This window comes from Zalophus californianus, chromosome 10 (genome assembly GCF_009762305.2).
Source record: "Zalophus californianus isolate mZalCal1 chromosome 10, mZalCal1.pri.v2, whole genome shotgun sequence".
In the NCBI taxonomy this organism is placed as follows: Eukaryota; Metazoa; Chordata; class Mammalia; order Carnivora; family Otariidae; genus Zalophus; species Zalophus californianus.
In genome coordinates, this window is record NC_045604.1 from 2,514,977 (window position 1) to 2,534,986 (window position 20,010).

A 20,010-nucleotide genomic window follows, 5' to 3' on the forward strand; every position below is an offset into this window, starting at 1 on the left:
CTGGGGTAAATAACCAAAGCAGCAGCGGCAAGATCCCAGAGCGAAAACAAAGCTCAGAGTCCCAGATCAGCAAGATGACTGTTACAGAGAACGTGGGGACGTGCATCTCAGACATCAAATCCCACTCTCCCATTTTATGACGGAACTGAGGCCAGCGAGGGTAAGTTTGCATTCCTCAACAATAAAGAAACAGATAATCCAAACAAAAACGGGCAAGGGGTTTGAACAGACATTTGTCTAAAGAAGATAGGCAAACAGCCAACAAGCACATGAAAAGACGCTCGACGTGAGTTGTCACGGAGGAGACACCCGTGGAAATCACAGGGAGAACGCACCTCACGCCCGCGAGCACGGCCCCAGTCAAGACAGACATCAGCAAGCACTTGCGAGGACGCGGGGCTCCGAGGCTCGGAGATGCGCACAGCGCGCTGGTGGGAACAGAGAATGGTGCAGCCACTTTGCAAAGCAGTTTGGCAGTTCCTTAAAACACGGCATAGGGAGCTACAGTCGATCCAGCAATCCCTCCCCCACCCCCAGGTGCAGACCCAAGAGGGATGAGAACATATGTCCCCACAAAAGCCTACACGTGATGTCCTCAGCGGCACTGCTCACACCAGTGGGAAGCAGGAGCAAGCCAGGTGCCCGCCAACGAAGAACGGACAGGTGGCCTTCCCGCACGGCGGAGCACTTTCGACCACAAAAAGGAACAAACCGCTGACACACGCCAGGACGTGGATGAACCCTGAAAAGATCATGCCAAGGGAAAGAAGCCAGGCACAAAAGGCCGCAGACTGTAGGATTCCCTTTACAGGAAATGTCCAGAATAAATGAACCCACAGAAACAGAAAGCAGATTAATGGTTGCCTGGGGCTGAGGGAGGGGCAGTGGGGAACGACCGCTGTGGGCACAAGGGTTCTTTGGGGTGATGAAAATTTTCCAAAATTAGCAAGGGCATATGCTAAACAACACTGAACTGTACACTCTAATGTGGTGAATTTTAGGTATGTGAATTATCCTCTATAAAGCTGCTAATGAAAAAATTGCCGGGGTGCCTGGCTCATGGCTGTTGGTAGAGCGTGTGACTCTTGATCTCAGGGTTGTAAGTCTGAGCCCCACGCTGGGTGTAGAGATGACTTAAAAATAAAATCTTTAAATAAAGATTGCATCCCTTCATTCAGGAAAACTCCCCCCTCCCCCCTGGGACACAGTCCCAGTACCACAGACACAGAGAAGCTCCTGAGCAGCTCGGAGGTGCCACACCATGTGGTCGAGCACAGAGTGACCTCTGAGGACACTGTGTTCTTCCCGTCACCCCCCCCCAACCCACCTGGCCCCCACCCGCGTGCCATCCTCTTCTGGTCAGGAACCAAGCAGGAGGCAGAAGGAGGGTGGAGTTCCCTGCTTCCAGGACAGTCCCGAGTGGGCCACGGGCAGGGAGCGCTTACTGGGAAGAGCCTGGCTCCCTCCCAGGACACGCATGCCCAGCAGGCCCATGGGTGAGGGAAATGGACAGTGCTCTGCTCTGCGGGGATGCTATGCTGGGCTCTAATGCCAGCTCCGTCCCTTACTAGTGCATAGACTCGGGTAAATCACTAAAGCCTCTCTGGGCTTGCTTCCCTGTCTGCAACGAGTGAATGCAAATCCCTGCCGGCGGCCCCCATGAGACAAGGGACAAAACCGCTCTACAAACGATGCATCATACTGCACAGAACAGAGAGGCACCATCCAGGCACTCCTTCCTGGGTCCCGAAACTTCCATCCCTCTCTCCATCACCCACGGCCTCCCTACTGGACACGCTGACCACTCTCTCAACTGATCTCTCATTTCGCCTTGACAGTTATGAACCCAGCTTTTACTAAATTCACTTATGTCTGCATCATAAATAACAAGCTACTTACTTGTCTGTCTTCCCCAACAGCCTCTAGTCCCAGCGTATGCCCAGTGCTGAGAACACTTCCTCACATTAGTATGTATCTGATGAATGTGCTGAATACGTAAAAAATCCCCATATCCCAAATCAAGCGCTGTGCAGTGTGATCTGACAGGGGAGGGGTCTCTGCCCCCATGCCCCATGCAGTCCTTTCTCACCCTGTCAGGTTCCAAGTTCAGAACTGGGGAGAGGCCAGAGCGGAAGCAGAAGCAGAGCCATCAGGCCTGGCCCACGCCCTGCTGGGAGAACCAGGATCTCCTCCGGCTTTCTGCCGTGCACTGAGATGATCCAGAGGCCTGGAGTGGGGTTTAGGAAACCCACAGGGACTGGCAGGTCGTGTCCTGCACCGACCACGGTCCACTGACCCATGCCTACACCCGCGCAGGCACCACCCGGGAGGTCATAAAAGATGCAAGTGCTCGGGCCCAACCCCAGTCCAAGTTCACGGACTCAGAAATGGTGGGTGTAAGGGAACGAGTCTCTAGCCCTCTGCTGCATGCCTCCCAGGGCAAGCTCCACCTCAGGCAGCCGGTCCTGCCTTGGAAAAGTTAACTCAAAGTCCTACTGACAGGGACCGGGAGCTATGTCTTTCCTCCGCTTCTTCCTGAGCAAACTTTGTAAAAGTTCAGACTAGACGGTCTATCTCCGTTGCTTCATCTCTTCTTCTCTGGCTCCTGCCTGAGTTCTCTCTCTCTCCTCTATGGCCCCCGGCTCCCCCCGTGGGGGCATCTGACCCTGCTGGCCTTCTGCCTCTCTGCCGCTCCCCCGCGAGCCTCTTCTGTGGGACCCCGCCCCTCTGTCTCACCGAGACGTGTGGGCAGCCCATGTGCGCTTCTCCACCCCGGCCCACCACGCCCAGGTGCCGGCTTGCACCGAGCACCTGCCCTTGGCTCTGCCCCAGAGGGGTGCGACCCATCCCTCTGGCGCTCATCAAGGGGGACCCCCCCACCCCACACCCATGCCAAGAACAGGGGCGTCCCCCACCCGTCCTTCTCCACCTGCAGCGACGGCTCCCTGCCCCCATTGCCCCTCTCCACTGAAGCCGCAGGGACGCGGTTTTCCAAAGTGCATCCAATTGTGTCGCTCCCGACATAAGTCTGGTGATGGCGCTCCGTGGCCCTCAGGATAGAGTTCAAATGCCCTAACACAGGGTTCCACGGTCCCCAGGCCCCGGATCCTTCCTGTTGTCCAGGTTCACGGATCTACTGTTCTGTGGTCTCAGGACAGACCATGGCGACCCGCCACCCCGCCGCAGCATGCTGTCTCTAGCGGTCAGGCCTCTGATGCGTGCCCCCTCTGCCTGGACGGGCCCTCTCAAGCCCGGCTCTCAGTTTTAGACCTCCATTTAAAGTCCCTTCCTCCAGGAAACACTCCCCAGAGTCCCTCCCATGTGCTTCAGCTGGAGTCACAGAAGAGTTCAGGGTGCTGTCACGCCCCCAGCCACGGGCTCCTGGAGGGCACAGCATGCAGCTTACTCACATTGAACCCCGGGGCCTGAAGATTCACGAAGTCGACCACTTCTTAGCTGACAGATGGCACGGACACTCCTAAACCTCAGCCCTGTTGCTGTGAAGACACTGGAAGCCGAGTGGTTCCTGCCCCCAACCCCAGAGCCTGAGGAGAAAGGGTCTGCGGCTCAGTCTCATACAAGGTCCCATTCACAAAGCTACTTACTACACTCTCTCCACCACCTCCCCTAGAACAACAGTGGCCTTTCTCTGCAGGGCAGTCTGCTCTGGGAAATGAATGGGGCCAGCCTGGGGCAGGCGGGACAATAGCAGGGTGGGCCCAGTGCCGTCAGACCCCTGCGGGAAAAGGCAGCCCGGAAACCAGGCCGCCGAGGGGGAACTCTCCCGAGCTCTGAGCCACTGGAGGCCAGCAACCCCAACAAGGATGCTCTGTCCCTACAAGAAATACCAAGTGCCCAAGACCTAGAACCACTAAGAACAAGGGGAATTCTTGGTCTCCGTTCCTGGCAGCAATGTTTAGAGTTGCTTTCTTGAAACCCTTGGCTAGGCAGGCTGGGGACTGGAAATGTCCGGAAGGAGCTGCAGGTGAAGGTAGCCAGCAGCAGGCAGGCTTGCGCTCTGCAAACTGACAGGGCACCGGGAAGCAATCCCGAAGGACGAACAGACATCGCTTCGAACCCTGGGCAACCGAAGGCACAATCACCAACACACGACATGGAAAGAACCAAAGGACACCAGCACTTACCACAGCGTACCAGGGGCGAGGCATTCTGCTCGAACCTCTACATAAATTATTCTACACACACCAATAGAAGATAACAGAGTCCAACTTCTCTGTGTGTGCGCAAAAGGAATGCTCAATGACAGAAATGTCGCGGTCTGTGCTGTGAGCCAGCAAAGGTCTCCCTGCAGCGGTGAGGAGAAGGAGAACGCCCATGTACAGGTGCGGATGGAGGCGTGGGGGCCCAGGAAGCCGGTGGGGGGCCCGGGGAGAAGACCTGCGACGGTCAGAGGGGGCTGAACAGAAGGGAGGAGCCACGAACCCCAGCTGTGGAGTCTGGGCCGGAAAGGAAAGACACTGAGGCTGTCTGGCAAGGGACGCTGTGAGGATGAGACCCCGCGCACCCCAGGGCCAGGTCTGCCGGTCCCTAGTTTAGGGCGAGCCCAGGCCGGAGCCTCCAGCCCCAGGTGTTCCGTGGCAGCTGAGCAGAGCCCAGGCCAGGCTGGGTCCTCGCCCAAGCAACCGCCTTCCCAACACCCACCAAGTCAGGCACCACAGAATCCACGCAGCTAGTTAGTGGCCGAGCGGGGGCCCCACAAAGACCCTCTCGCTCAAGATCCTGGACTCTGGAACTCTGGTCCTAGCACCCTGGGGCTTGGTGTGGGGTTGCTCTGTGACCAGTTCATGGAGATCCACCAAACACCCGCCCACCTCCTCAGATCGGGACCAGTTTCCTAAGGGATCTCCCAGACCCAGCTCCCCTCCCCGCTCCCCCCAGGAGGGCTCCCTGAAGAACCACAACCACTTGGTGGAGGAGGCCCAACCGAAGGGTCGAAGGGACATACTAGTGGGGTAAGTCTCACTGGCTGTGCCATAGTCAGCCCACTGCTGGGCACCCATGGGAGGCGGGACTAACGGGCGGTGGTCTCTCTAGCAACAGCCCGACCCTTCTCCCAGCCTCAAAACCTTGGGAATCAAATTTGATTCAGACTTAACAGACCTTGTTGATTTTCCTTCCAAAATGTCTTTCAGACCCTGCCCCTCTTCAACATTGCCTTTCGCCAAGACTGCTGCGAAACCCCCCCCGGGGCCTCCCAGCCCCAGGCACTGTCCCATCTCTGAATCGGTGTCAGCATTCTCTCTGTGAACACTGTTTTTGTTACCCTGGAACACAGGAACCTCCCCAGCTCCCAACATCTTCATCCCCCCATCCCGTCCACCTCCACAGCCTACTCTGTCCTCTCCACAAAGACCAACAATCCTGCCATTCTGACCTTTGCCCAGGTTGTCCCCTTGTCTGATGAGGCCCCCGCGTCTCTTCCCAATTTCTTTTTTTTTTTTTTTAAAGGTTTTATTTATTTGACAGACACAGCGAGAGAGGGAACACAAGCAGGGGGAGTGGGAGAGGGAGAAGCAGGCCTCCCGCCGAGCAGGAGCCCGATGCGGGGCTCGATCCCAGGACCCTGGGACCATGACCTGAGCCCAAGGCAGACGCTTAACGACTGAGCCACCCAGGTGCCCCTCTTCCCAATTTCTAACCACCCCCTCCTGGCTGCTCTCCTTGGCACCAACCTTTTGCTCTTCTCTAAATGTACCTTCTGGTACACATCGAGATTCAACAATTATGTACTATCCCTGCATTGTTTCCTGCTGTTTCACCAATAACCTTTCGCACCAAGAATGTAAGCGCCACATTCTTGCACATTATCTGCCAGAACACTGAGAACTGAGCGAGGCGAGCGGCTCGGTGATAAATGTTGGCTGTGCAGCAGACTGGCTGTAAGTTGCCCAGATCACGGGGAGGCGTCCCCTGGAAAGCTGCTGGAGCCACCAGGTCCCCTCTGTGACCGGAGGCCATGACCGGTGACCTTGGTCCCATCAGACCATTTTAGAGTAGCTGCACATAGTGGCGGAGGAAGTGCAGGAAGTCACCTGCTCTGACTTCTCAAAGCTCCTTCCTGGTGCATTCGTGCCTTAGTTTACCGTTCCTTACAACGAGAAGAGAAATCCTGAAGAAGTCAGTAAAGATGATGGAGGGACACTTTAGGGCCTCCGCTGAAGTCAGGATTAAAAGAACGAAATGAGCTTCAATTGTAGCGGAGGCAAGTCTGAGACCCTGAAGGGGTCCTCGCCACATACCGTGTGGCACTGCCTCCGAGGGGCCACTGAGCACTGGACACATCTGCAACACAGATGAAAATGACCCCTCAGCCCTCATGTCCTCCAGGACCGCACACCGAGCGAAGCCCTTTCAGCATCTGAATCCCAGACCTTCAGAGGGCGGGCCGGGGAGCGCCCCCCAAAGCTTCCAAACTCCAACCAGTGCAGGTTAGGAGCTTCCAGGACTCCTTTGTCTTTATGCTAATTTGGGAGTTGGCTATTGCCCTTCATAGAATCTTCTATATTTTTGATGAAATCATACTGTCATTTAACTTTTCCTATTTTTTATGTATTCTTGTAAATGGATGGCAGGAACTCTGACCGTAGTCTGACAGATTAAAAAAAAAAAAAAAGCTAAATAAATTTGTTAATCAAAGGGTGCTCTTTCAGAAATGTTTTTGAATATTTGAAGTTAAGCTTAGCCTGCTCCTGCCCATAACGGTAATTATGCATCAAAATCCACGCAAATCCACGGCCACCTCTCATCTCACCCCAGACAGGACAAGGGTAGTTCTGGAGAAGACTCAGCACTGCGGGGGGCTTATTATTTGTAGCTCTGAATGGGAGATCAACCCTCTAAACTCAGCTGAATGGGGATTCTAGGGCCCAGGGCTCAATAAGAACCTGCAACCAGGGGTGCCTGGGTGGCTCAGTTAAGCGTCTGCCTTCAGCTCAGGTCATGATCCCGGGGTCCTGGGATCGAGCCCCGCATCGGGCTCCCTGCTCAGCGGGAAGCCTGTTTCTCCCTCTCCCACTCCCCCTGCTTGTGTTCCCTCTCTCGCTGTGTCTCTCTCTGTCAAATAAATAAATAAAATCTTAAAAAAAAACAAAAACAAAAACCTGCAACCAAGGTGGGAAGAGTTCCAGGAGCCACCCCCTCCCTTTCTAGATAAGCCCAGTCTGGGCTTCCAGCAAATCCTCTCTGCAGACCTTCCCTGAAACCCAAGGCTCATTCCTAGGACCTACGACCACCCTCCCTCCTTGCCCCCCCCACCCAACCTCACCTAAGATTGCGCCTCTTCTAGAAAGGGGAAAGGTTACATTCAACCTCAGATTCCTGATAAGGACGGTTGCTGGGTCTGGATTTATTTTGAACTGGGAATGGCCAGAGATCACTAAACACATCCTCTCTATTCCTGTCTAAGGCAGCCAAGGTAACTGCAGCCTCTCCCATTCATCAAAATTCTTGGGAAGGCGCTTCTGTTTCTCATATTCTTCTAGGACCATCACCCAACGCTCCCTTCCAACCCCAGGCTCATCCCCACACAAAGCCTGTTCACTCTGGTCAAATGCTTCAGAACAATGCAACGATCCTTCAGTTACTCAAACTCTCTTTGGGGCTAGTTCAGAAGAAAGTGGTGCATGAGGCTAAACCAAACTCAGACGTTTACTGCCTGAAATTCACAGTTTTACAGCTTGGAAAGCAATTTGAAATATATGATCTTGGGGCGCCTGGGTGGCTCAGTTGCTAAGCATCTGCCTTCGGCTCAGGTCATGATCCCAGGGTCCTGGGATTGAGCCCCACATCAGGCTCCCTGCTCAGCAGGAAGCCTGCTTCTCCCTCTCCCACTCCCCCTGTTTGTGTTCCCTCTCTCGCTGTCTCTCTGTCAAATAAATAAATAAAAAATCTTAAAAAAAAAAGTAAGATATATATGATCTTATTTGATTTGCTCCAACAGCCCCAGGAGATGCAACAAATGTTATAATCCTCAAATGACACTCAGCGTGAAAGTGTTTGTGAACCGGAAGGCCTTACATATACAGGAACCCTTGCTTCGCCCTGGAGGAAATGAGAGGAGGTACGTGGCCTGCTCAAGGTCACGGAGTTAAGGGGAATGCCAGGGTTCAAACCAGGACCTCTTGGCTTAAATCTAGTGCTTCCTCATCTGGGCTGGCCCACAGGGCTATGGGACTCTGCACGGAGGACAGCGGTTTCACGGATGCAGACACCTAACCCACCTGGCCAGCTTGGAACCATCTGCCATTGGAGATGAGGCAGTGGACAGAGACGGGCTTAGCAAAACTCATCACCAGCCCTGCAGAAGTAACTCAGTGTCCTTATCTCTGCTTGCAGCATCAAACACGCTTTCAGAAACTCTTGAGAAGAACAGGTGTCCACGGACAATAAGCTGTCTGTGGACAAAACGGGCAGAGGCTGGAGCAGCTCCATGAGCCTGCGTGTCAGGGACGACCAATCAATACAGAAAGATCAAGATTCGTCACAAACACTTCTCGTTCCTTTGGACCCAGGTGTCAGTTCCCGAGAGGGGGTTAAAGACGCTTCTGAAGAAATATTCCAGAGGTTTACTTTGGGCCACAAGCCTTCTCTGTCACATGGCTCCTCCCTAGGGAATACACACCACCTCGGAGGCCTTCTCTGACCTTGCTCTGACTACGTGGGCAACCAACCCAGGAGTGCTGAAACACTCTGAAATGGAAGAATTTACACTTGCCGACACGCTCGCTCATCCTGCACTCACGTGTCCCGTACTGATGGAATGCTCACCACAGGCCCACTGCGGAGCAAAGGGGACACAGTCCCTGCTTTTCCAGGACTTACTGTCGAGTGTCACTGTTCCTCGGTCTTCTTCGGGAACCCTACCCTTCCCTCGCTCCCCAATTAGACTGTGCACCCATGGCAAGCAAGAGTCACGTACTTTGATTTTCTGAAACACTCGTTGGGCGCCTTCCACTAGACTCTCTACGCGGCACACCGATGGACTGTGTGAGAATCCCTGACTCCACAATCTGGAGCACGTCCTTCTGCTCAATCTCCTAAACTTAGGAGTTCTTTAAAATCCACAGAGTCTTAAACCTGAGATGTCAAAAGGTCCAGCAGAAGGAGCCTGCAGCCTAAGGGGTAAGATATCTAGAAGGGGACCTGAGCCTCTGATGGGACAGAGGCAGGGAACCCTCTCAGTCTGCAAAGTTACATTACCCCACAGGACAAATGGGTGCTTTACTGCAGAAATGACGGCGCCGGCCCCAAGACTGTTGAAAACATAAGTCGGCCCCAAGACTGTTGAAAACATAAGTGCAAATGGAATACCGGAGAACATCTTATCCTACTGTCAAAAGGAGACATGGAAACCACAGTCCACAGGACCAACACACAAACCCAGTTAGCCAGCGTGGGGCAAGCAAAAGAGCCTGGGTTAGAAGACGTGCATTTGGGCTCAGATTCTGCCACTAGTCCAGCAAGATGGCACCGGGCAAGCCAGGTGTCCTCCCTGGGCCCCAAGGACCCCCCACTGTACAACGGGAATAATAACCTCCACCTTGTCTGCCTCACAGAAACGCTGTGAGGCTCAGATGAGGCCTGTTCTATGAAAGCACTTGGGGTCATGTCCCACGCCATCCGCATCCGCACAGACGGTGAGGACATACGAGCTCCCAGAGGAGCATCTCGCATCAGCTCCGAGCCCTCATGGCCTCCTCCTTGCACCCCCAAACCTGGGTTTCCATCTGCTCACATCCCTGATTTCAGAGAAATCACTCACCATCCACATCTCACAAAAGGCAGGTGCGCTAATTCCCAAACTCCAGCACGACGAAAAGAGAAGGTGGCCACGTAACCATGTCACCCCCCTACCTTGACGCACCTCGGGCCTCCCTTTACAAGATGCGAACTGCAGGGAGGCCAAAGGCAAGGGGAAGGGACACACACTTTATGCCCTTTGTGGCCGGCTGCCTTCACCCCACTGCCAAGTCAGGGCCCAGATGGAGGGCTGCTGAACCGGTCTGAACAGCACTCGGAGGCGATACGGAGACCAGTGTTTGGGAGGGATTATATTTACGTCACATTCCACAGCCAAAAAGAAATTACCACTGGCACGGATGATCAAAGGTTAACTGGCATGGAGAGACCACGGCTCCCCGCTCTTCCCTGCCTCTCCAGCAACACTGTCCAGTGCTTTCATTTGCTTGCTCAGTCCTCCAACCACCCATCCACCCAGTTAGGATGTGTGCAGCCCCCTCAAAACAACCCTAAGATTCTTAAGGAGTAAGGGTTGTGGGGGGTTGGGGAGGCAGACACCTCATAAGGTTGTAAACTGCAGCCCCCCGTGATCCAGAGGCTGGTGAGGGGGCTGGATCCTGGGCTCGGACTCCAAGGACCAGCGACTCTGCCCATCCGGCCTGAGAGCCCAAAACGACTCTCTCTAGCTCTAGGCAGAGGGAAGGCCCATCTTGCAGAGTCAAGCTTATTAAGGATGGCTTGGAAGATTAAACCTTAGTGCATCCGCCGGTCAGCAGGTCTCAAGTTAAACCCTAAGCTTGGAGAAGAAGAAATTCTAATGCGACCTGTGCATTTTGGAGCCATTATCAGTCACTAGCAAAAATCTAGACCTGTATGGGTGCAAAGGGTGCTTGTGTCCCATCAGTCAGGCCAAGAAAATGGAATCCACCCCATCACCAAGCCCCACCACTCTGTAGCAACCAGCCGGTGGAGGCCCCCGCCCCTCCCAGGGCCCTTCCCCCAGTAGCTCAACACCTAAAGCCAGTCCCAAACCACCCTGGGGACTCACGTGACCAGGCTTGTGCCGCCTCCCGCCCCCTAAACTTGCAAGTTAGGGGCCCAAATTCAGCCTGTAGCTGGGCAAAAGTCAAAAGACTGAGGGGGGCACTTCCCCCATCTCTCCTCTCCTGGCTTCACTGTTTATTGCTCGTCTTTAAAAAGCACCGAATCAGGACAGGGACACACACAGAGGACACATAAACACACAGGCCGGCACAGTCCCCAGAGACCCGTGCTGGCACCCCGACCCTTCCTTTGCAACCTTTTACTGAAATGCACCACCCTCCCTCCCAGTCTTTGGTTAAGAAGCTGTTGGAAAGCACATTATTAGCAGACCTACCTGTCTATGCTCTGGGGTAACCTCACACTCATGGTTTCTCAGTGTCTTCGCGGAGCTAGGATCCTGCAGTTTTGATGTCTTGATCGGGGCTGAGTCGGCTGCAATTTTTAAGAAAGGTGGGAGGAGGGCCTCCCAACCTCACGGTCGGATGCTCCGATGCTCGAATGCTCTCTGCTGGCTCTCAGGACCCTGGGAACTCAGGCTCCATTCTACTTGTACCAGCGAGCATGGTGTCCGTTCTCATCCCCCCGCCCCTCCCCCGTCGGGGAAAAAAACCGAAAGAAAAAGAAGAAAAACTATGACCTTCTTAGAAACCCAAAACCCAACCACAAATCTCTTCAAGGTTAGCGCTATAGGCTAAGACATGAATCACAGAAAGAATGTGCCTTCAAAATATCAGTCTTCACTGCAAACTACAGATGAAGCCCATGCTCGAGACGCCGTTCCCGCAGCTGTCCTCCCGCAGGCGGGCGCCCGGTGGCCGGCGGGGCCGTGCCGGGTCCCCCCGCGCTCAGCACGACGGCGACGCCGACGCCAGGGCAGGGGCCGCGGAGGGCCGGTCCGAACCGGCACCGGGGGAGGCCCCGGGCCGCGCGCTCGGCGGGGAAATAAATGAAAGCATACAACGGGACGTGCACCGCGGCACCCCTTCAAGTCCGGGGCGGCCCTGCGACCACGGTTATGGAGCTCCTTAAAAAACAACAACAAAAACAGCTTTTACGTGAAAGGTTTGGAAACCCTTCACTGAGCCGACGGCACCGAGCAGGAGCGCGGCGCCCCCGCCTCACGCCCACCGGGCCCCCGGCCTCTCCGCGCCCCGCGCCCGCCGCCCGCCGCCCCGGCCGCCATCAACCGCGGACGCCGCTCGCGTCCCCGCGCCGCCCGCCCCGCGGCCTCCTCCGCGCCGGCCCGCGGGGGCCCGGCCCCGGCTCCCCTCCGCCCCGCGCGGCCCGCTTGCCCGCAGCCGCCTCGGCTCCGGCCCGGCGCGCGCGGAAGGCGGCTCGGCGGCTCCTTCCGGGCCCTTCCCCCTCGGCGCGCCGCTCCTCGGGGCGCAGGCCCGGCCGGCCGCCCGTGCCCGCGCCGCCCCCTCCGGCCCCGCTCCGGCGGCGCGGCCCGCAGGCCCCTCCCCCGGCCCCTCCCCCTCCCGGGACCCTCCCCCACTCCCGGCCCCTCCCCCTCCTCCGGACCCTTCTCCTCCCCTCCCACCCCCACCCCGCCACCCGCCCAGGCCCTCCCCTCCCCTCTCCTCCCCTCCCCTCCCCTTCCCCGGACCCTTCCCCTCCTCCGGGCCCTCCCCCCTCTGCCCTTCCTCCCGGCCCTCCCCCTCTCCGGGCCCTCCCCCACTCCAGGCCCTCCCCTCCTCCTCTCCGGGCCCTTCCCCCCTCCGGCCCCTCCCCCTGCCCCTCCCCCCGCGCCCCTCCCCCTCCTCCCGCGGCCCGCAGCCCCTAGCGCGCCGCCCTCTCTCCGCGCGGCCTAGCCGGCTCTGGCGCGGCGGGATCCCCGGCTTTTCCCCGCCCGGCCCGCCGGCCGCCCCGGCTCCGGCCCCGGCTCCCCGAGGCAGCGCACGCCGCCCCCGCCTTTCCCTCTCCCTCGGCCCGGGGCCGCCTCCCCCGCTTTGTCTGTGCCCCTTCCCCCTTCCTCCGGCGCCCGGCCCCCTCCCCGCCGGCGCGCCTCTCTCCCGCCCCGGCGCTCCCCCCGCCGCAGCTCACCCTCTCTCCACCTCTGTCCTCTTCGTATTTTCCAGAAATCTCTGCGGCCTCCTTCCGGGGTGCCGGGAGCTCTTCAAACTGTTCCCGGTCTCCGTGGCCTCCCCGCGTCCGACACGCACCCAGCGTGGGGGCAGAGACCCTTGGTTCTGGCCCTCCGCTGCTGCCTTCTCGGGCGCTTTGGTACCAGCTGGGTGGTGTTTTTGACTCGATGGAAGAGCCTTTCAAGGCCGATTCTATTTTCATAGGATCACAGTTCCTAAATTTCTCCAGGTTACATGACATTAGTCAGAAGGTCCCTAGCGTTACAGTTAAAAATAATGAAGATAAGAGAAGTTTTTCACTAGGACTGGGGAGTGAACTTGGTCTTCTTGCCGAGGTAAATGCTGTTGTAAGGCACCCTGCAGGCCGTGCTGTTTGCGGGGTTCTTTGCCTTCCACGCCACCTGGATTGTTCCTGGGGGAAATTACGCAGAGTCCGCTGTACTGACCACACACATCGTGAGCCGTGTGTGGGGGGGTTGGGGGGGACCCCAGCAAGGTTACCGGGGGTAGGTTTGCAAATTGCAAGAGGAAAAAACTAATAAGCATCGATTGACCATTGGAATAATCCAGGAGCTTCCCCTAAATTATACAAGCTACAAGTTGGCAAATACAAGGAAGACCCACTGCCCTCACCTCCGAGGTCAGAACTTAAGGAAGATAGGTGGTCGGCTGGCATCTGAAGCACCACAGTCCGAATTGCTACTATCCCCTTGTTTATTCCCTTCCCACAGATCTGCAAAGACCATGCTCCCAAGTGTGGACATTCCCTCTGTGCTGACAGACCAGCCTGTGATCACCAAACACTCTGCTTTCTTAATAGGTGCAGTATTTTAAAATAATTATGTACACGTGTTTTATTACGTATCTTATAAAACATGCCCTAAAGTAAGAATATTAAAAGATCAAAATAAAGATGAAGTATGTATTTTTTTTAAAGTAGGCTCTACACCCAGTGTGGAGCCCAACGTGGGGCCTGGAGCCACGACCCTGAGATCAAGACCTAAGCTGAGGTCAAGGGTTGGGCACTCAACTCAATGAGCACCCCAGGCACCCCAAGAGCCCCAGGCGCCCCAAGGTGAAGTACATTTTTCAAATCCTACTTTTTAGTGAATGTCATTGGCTCTCTAACTGGAAGAGATAATTGTCAAAGAGGTAGATTAAGACTGAAGAAGTGCATCCTTGATTGCCTTTATTAAATCATGACATTCATTTTCCAGTCCATTCACCACGATGCAAAGGTTTTAATTGAAATTCAACTAGTAAATTAACATTTTAAGTCAATTAGTCCTTGAATGGTTGGAAGGTGTTGCATTTTATAATTTTAACAAATTATAGATTTTAAAATTCTGTTTCTTAGTTTTTCAAGCGTACAGACAAAAGTTTTAACAGCTGATGGGACACCAGCCAGGCTGTCGAGCATGCGGCTCGCGGTCTTGAGGTTGTGAGTTCGAGCCCCATGTTGGGCGTAGGGTTTGCTTAATTAAAAAGATTAAAAAAAGTTTTATAGGTGACACACATTGCTTTTGATAAATACATTTTAAAAATCACGATATTGGGAGCATTTGTAGTCATACATTTTCAAAATGTTTTCTCCATAGGTGTGACTTTCTCACTCATTAATAGATGGTCATGTTCACTTTGAAGGAACAGATTAAGTGGATTGTTGCTGTTTGTTTTTGAAAGTAAGCACTAGTACCCTCTTGCTGGCTAATCCTCAACACAGGACCTTGTAAAGTAAAAATGTGTATCTCCTGTATGTTCAGTATCTCTTGTTGGGCCTTTCCCTGGAGATAAACAGTGAATCTCTGCAGAGCAAGGATTTTCATGGTCATTCTCCCTGTCTTTACCAAGAATTGTCAAGTTTGTAGCAATTAACAGGCTCGTTTTTGTCTGGCAGATGGCATCACATTATAAAGAAAATGAATGTCTGAACCATGTGCAGCATGACTGCTGGTTCCTGGAAACACATCACTCATGGCCCGGGACAGATGACTTCTGAAACACGGGCCCAGAGAGGGGGCTAGGTTGGCCCGTATGTCAAAGATGGGTATTAGTAGTAAAGCTTAGACAAGTATTTTTGCTCTAGTTAAATACTACTCTGTATGTGTTCTTAAATGTTTTCCTCGTGCACACCTAAGCATCTCTTTGTATGTTCCACTTTGAAGTCTATGGGGCAAGGGGCGGCGTTAGCGGGATAGAGTTCCCTGAAGTTAACTAAAGCAAATTTTAAGTCTTGGTTTAGAAAAAGACACAGCTTAGATTAGACTGGGCACAAGACAGACTATGTGGTAGGAAGCTGGAAGCAGCGGTTGGTTAATGGAAAGAGCATTAGACTAGGAGTCCAAAGAAGTGAGTTTGGGGGGTAGTGGTGTATCGCTTTTTAGGTCCGGGACCTGCTGTGTGCAGGTTGTAAGGACTAAAGATCAAGCACAGGCTCTGTGAACTCTAGAGCGCGGCACAGAAAAATCAGGATAAACATGAAGATGTCCTGAATTGACATAGTCCTTTGAACTCTTTTTTCCCGCAGAACTCTATTAAGAAATGAATCCTTGTCTCTGCCCAGCGTCCTGGGGGATGGGCAGGACACTAGTTGTTATGTTACGTTCGTTCATTTACACTTAAGGAAACTATGGCACAGATGGGTTTTAGGTGATTTGCATGAAATTTCATTGATTGCTAGTTTGGAACGAGAATTCATACCTCCTCATTTTTAGGTGTGAGAAGCAAAGGAACACCACAGGTGTGGCCAGCTTCTACTTGCTGGGAGGGTTTCTAGAAACTTAATATTTAACTGAATAGCTGAGGGGGAGCAGTGATACAGAACCTGGAGTGGCTCGGAGCGTGAGTTCCAGAGAAACGGCTTCTCGTTCATGGGCAGGCATCCCCAGTCCAAAACTAGTGTATCCTTGAGGGTGGCGGCTCCAGGTTGCAGCCACTCTCCTTCTGGGGGCAGGCGCAGCAGGACCACATCACCGCGGGAGCAGAGGGCTGCTGTTTTTATTGCAGACTTTTCTCCCTCTTCAACCTTTGTCCATGGGAAAGGAGATGTGGAAAGGCTTGCTTAATTAAGGTATTGTTAGCCCTAAGGCTGACTTTCAGCCGATTTAGATTTCTCTAGAATGCTTCTGGGTAGCCAGAAGAGCCAATATTAACCCTCTGTTACAGAGATCATTTCACTGTCACTCAGAATATTCTGTTCCTTCGACCTGATGGGTTCCCAATAGTATTTTAATATGAAGTAATAATAATACCCCAAACACGTGTAGTGCTTACTGCGTAAACACCATTCTAAACGAACAGCAAATATTAACCACTGGATCCTCTCGAGCAACCTTTTGAGGCAGTAACTATTACCCCCATTTTCAGGTGGGGGTAATAGACAGCCCAGAGAGGTAAAATGACTTGCTCAGGGTCACAGAGCTGGAACCCAGGCGGTCTGGCTCCAGAGTCTGCTTCTCTGTCACCCGGACCACCTTGATGATGTAGGCATGGAGCCAGCACTGGAGGAAAAGATAAACCCAAAGAACAAAGCAGAGGCAGAAGCTTCTCGGGAAGATGGAGGAGTACGGGCTTACAGCAAAGAGACTGGCGAGGGTGTTGCTGGACGGGGAGGCCCACCTGGCATGGTCCTCTGGCCCATGGGGCAGTGACCGGCAGATCTTACCTGCATGCTCTCAGTTCTGTTGGCTCTTGAGACGTGACCCCCAGAAACTTGCCCTCTCGTCACTTGTGAAGATCTCAAGGCATTTAGTGGAGAAGGGGCTTCTCACCTTACCTCCCACTGAGGGGACGGCCGCATTGCCTATGGGGTCACCTCCTGGGTGCGCACTCCAGCCTCCCAAGCTTGGTACCTTGCTGTCTGTGGTTACCTTAGAAACCAGCTGTCTCTCACCAACACCCCTGGGAGCTGAGACGAATTGAATAACAGGGAAGGTGCCAAGATACATTGTAAAGGAAAATGTGTGAAAGAAAACCAGTTTTAGATTGAAGGCTAATATTTTGGGAAGTTGGGTGTGTATGTGTGTTATTTTTTTCCTCCGAATAAGAAAAAGTTCCCAGGATCAAAAGTGAGCTCCAAAAAAGGTGAGATGCCAAGGGGAAGATAATTTTTAAAAACTGCCCAAAGCTTGCTTTAAAAACTGAAAAATGTTCTTAAATTTTTAAAAAAAGTTAATGACATATAATAATTTTTTCATGTTTAGAAAATGCAGTTCGGTAAAGTTTTGACACAGACACATGAAACAATCACCACAATCAAGATAATGAATGTATTTATTACCTCGAAGCTTACTTTTTCTCATTTCTGGTTCTTCTCTTCTACTCCTTCCCACTGGACCCCTTTGCCCCTCCTAGTTCCTGGGCAATGACAGGTCTGCTTTTTGTTCCTGTAAATTCCTTTGCATTTTTTAGAATTTTATATAAATGAAATCATACAGTAGGTATCCTTTTCTGTATGACTTCTTTTGCTCGGCATATTTTCAGGTTCATCTATGTTGTTGAGTATATCGATTTATTGCTGAATGGTGTTTTTGAAATTTCAATTTCTTTTTTTTAATCTAAGTTTTATTTATTTAAGTAATCTCTGCACCTAACATGGGGCTCAAACTCATGACCCCAAGATCAAGAGTCACATGCTCCTCTGACTGAGCCAGCCAGGTGTCCCTAAAATTTCAATTTCTTATGGCTTACTGCAAATACACAGAAATACAGTAATTTTTGTATATTGATTCTATATCCTGCAATCTTGCTAAAACCACTCTAGTGGTTCTAGTAGGTATTTTGTAGATTCCATCAGATTTTCTGTATCGATGAGCATGTTATCTGAGAATAAAGACTATTATACTCCTCCCCTTTCAATATGCATTCCTTTTATTTCTTTTTTCTTGTCTAATTACACTAGCTAGAACTAGTAAGAGCACACATCGCTGTCTTGTTTCTGATCTTTCGAGGAGAGCATTTGTTTTTCCACCATTTAAAATGATGTTATTTGTAGGTTTTTCATAGAAGGTGCTTTTCAAGCACCTGTGATTAGTGCTAACACTAATCAAAAGAAAATAGGAGTAGCTACATTAACTTCAGACAAAGTAGACTTCAGAGCAAGGAAAGTTATCAGAGATCAAGAGGGGCATTATGCAATGATAAAGGAGTCAATATTCCAAGAAGCCATAACAATCCTTATATGTATGCATCTAACAACATAGTGTCAAAATACGTAAGGCAAAACCTGATAGAACTGCAGAGAGAAATATATTAATTCACTATTATAGTTGAAGACTTTACACTCCTCTGTCACCAATGGACGGATCCAGCAGGCAGAAAATCAGTAAGGACATAGCTGAACTCAACAGCACCATCAATCAACTGGATATAATGGACATCTACAGACTACTTCACCCAACAACAACAGATTACACATTCTTCTCAAGCTCATGGGAGACGTTCACCAAGGTAGACCACATTCTGGGCCATAAGACACACTTTAAGAAGTTTTTAAAGGACAGAAATCATACAATGTTTGCTCTTAGACCCCAGTGAAGTTAAATTAGAAATCAATAATTGAAAGGTAGCCAGAAAATCCCCCAATGCTTGGAAATTTAACAGTATGCTTCTAAATAACAGATCAAAGAAGAAATCTGAAGATAAAATTTAAAATATTCTGAATTAGGGGCGCCTGGGTGGCTCAGTCATTAAGCGTCCGCCTTTGGCTCAGGTCATGATCCTGGGACCCTGGGATTGAGCCCCGCATTGGGCTCCCTGCTCAGCGGGAAGCCTGCCTCTCCCTCTCCCGCTCCCCCTGCTGTGTTCCCTCTCTCGCTCTGTGTCTCTCTGTCAAATAAATAAATAATAAAAAAATAAAAAAAATCTGAAATAAGCAATTCATCAAAATTTGTGGAATTCAGCAAAAAATGTGCTTAAAGAGAAATTTATAGCATAGAATACATCTTTTTTTTTTAGAAAAGAAGAAAGATCTAAAATCAATGATCTAAGTTTCCACCTTAGGAAACTCGAAAAAGAAGAGCAAATTAAATCCAGAGTAAGCAAAAGAAAGGTAGTAAAAATTAGAGCAGAAATAATGAAATTGAAAATAGGAAATCAGGGGTGCCTGGGTGGCTTAGTCGGCTAAACATCTGCCTTCGGCTCAGGTCATGATACCAGGGTCCTGGGATCAAGCCCCGCCTTGGGCTCCCTGCTCAGCGGGGAGCCTGCTTCTCCCTCTCCCTCTGTCACTCCTCCTGCTTGTGCTCTCTCTCAAATAAAGAAATAAAATCTTGAAAAAAAAAAAGAAAATAGGAAATCAGTAGAGAGAAAATAAACAAACCCAAAGTCTCATTCTTTGAAATGATCAATAAAATTGATAAGTCCTTAGCCAGGCTAACTAAGAAAAAAAGCAAGATGACACAAGTTACTAATATTGGAAATGAAAGAGGGGCATCACTACACAACGCATGGACATTAAAAAGATAAGAAGGGCGCTTGTGTGGCTCTGTCGGTTAAGCTGGGACTTCAGCTCAGGTCATGATCTCAGGGTCCGCACATGCATCATGCATCAGGCTCCCTGCTCAGCAGGGTGTCTGCTTCTCCCTCTCCTTCTGCCCCTCCCCCCTGCTCGTGCTCTCTCTCCCTCTCAAATAAATAAATAAATAAAATCTTTTAAAAAGGGATAATAAAGGAATTTTATGACCAGTTCTGTGCCCACATATTTGATAACCTAGATCAAATGGACAAACTCCTTGAAAGGCATAATCTGCCAAAACTCACACAAGAAATTAACAATCTGAATAGGCCATATCTTTTTCAAAAAATTGAACTAATAATTAATAATCTTTCAAAACAGAAAGCACCATGCACAGATTTGTTCACTGGTGAATTCTACCAAACGTTTATGAAAAAAAATTATACCAGTTCTCTTTAATCTCTTCCAGAAGGGAGAAGCAGAGGAAATACTTTGTAAGTCATTCTACGAGGCCAATCTTACCCTCACACACAGTCAGATAAACATATAATGAGAATACTGTAGACCAATGTTTTTCGTAAACATAAATACAAACAACCTCAACAAAATATTAGCAAATCGGGCGCCTGGGTGGCTCAGTTGGTTGGGCGACTGCCTTCGGCTCAGGTC

At 51.7% G+C, this 20,010-nt stretch overlaps 1 protein-coding gene across 6 annotated transcripts in view; it reads right to left on the reverse strand.

Annotated features, from left to right (window-relative positions):
* The window catches only part of ARHGEF11 (Rho guanine nucleotide exchange factor 11), an 82,543-nt gene extending 70,568 nt beyond the window's left edge, over positions 1 to 11,975 (reverse strand). For all 6 annotated transcript variants that reach the window (XM_035722014.1, XM_035722010.1, XM_035722012.1 and 3 more), the window contains exon 1: positions 11,138 to 11,975. Coding sequence is in view for 5 of the 6 variants with exons in the window: in XM_035722010.1 (XP_035577903.1) it covers positions 11,138 to 11,169 (32 nt within the window). In the remaining variant the exon portion in view is untranslated. The remainder of the gene's footprint in view (positions 1 to 11,137) is intronic.
* Between the last annotated feature and the right edge of the window lie 8,035 nt (positions 11,976 to 20,010).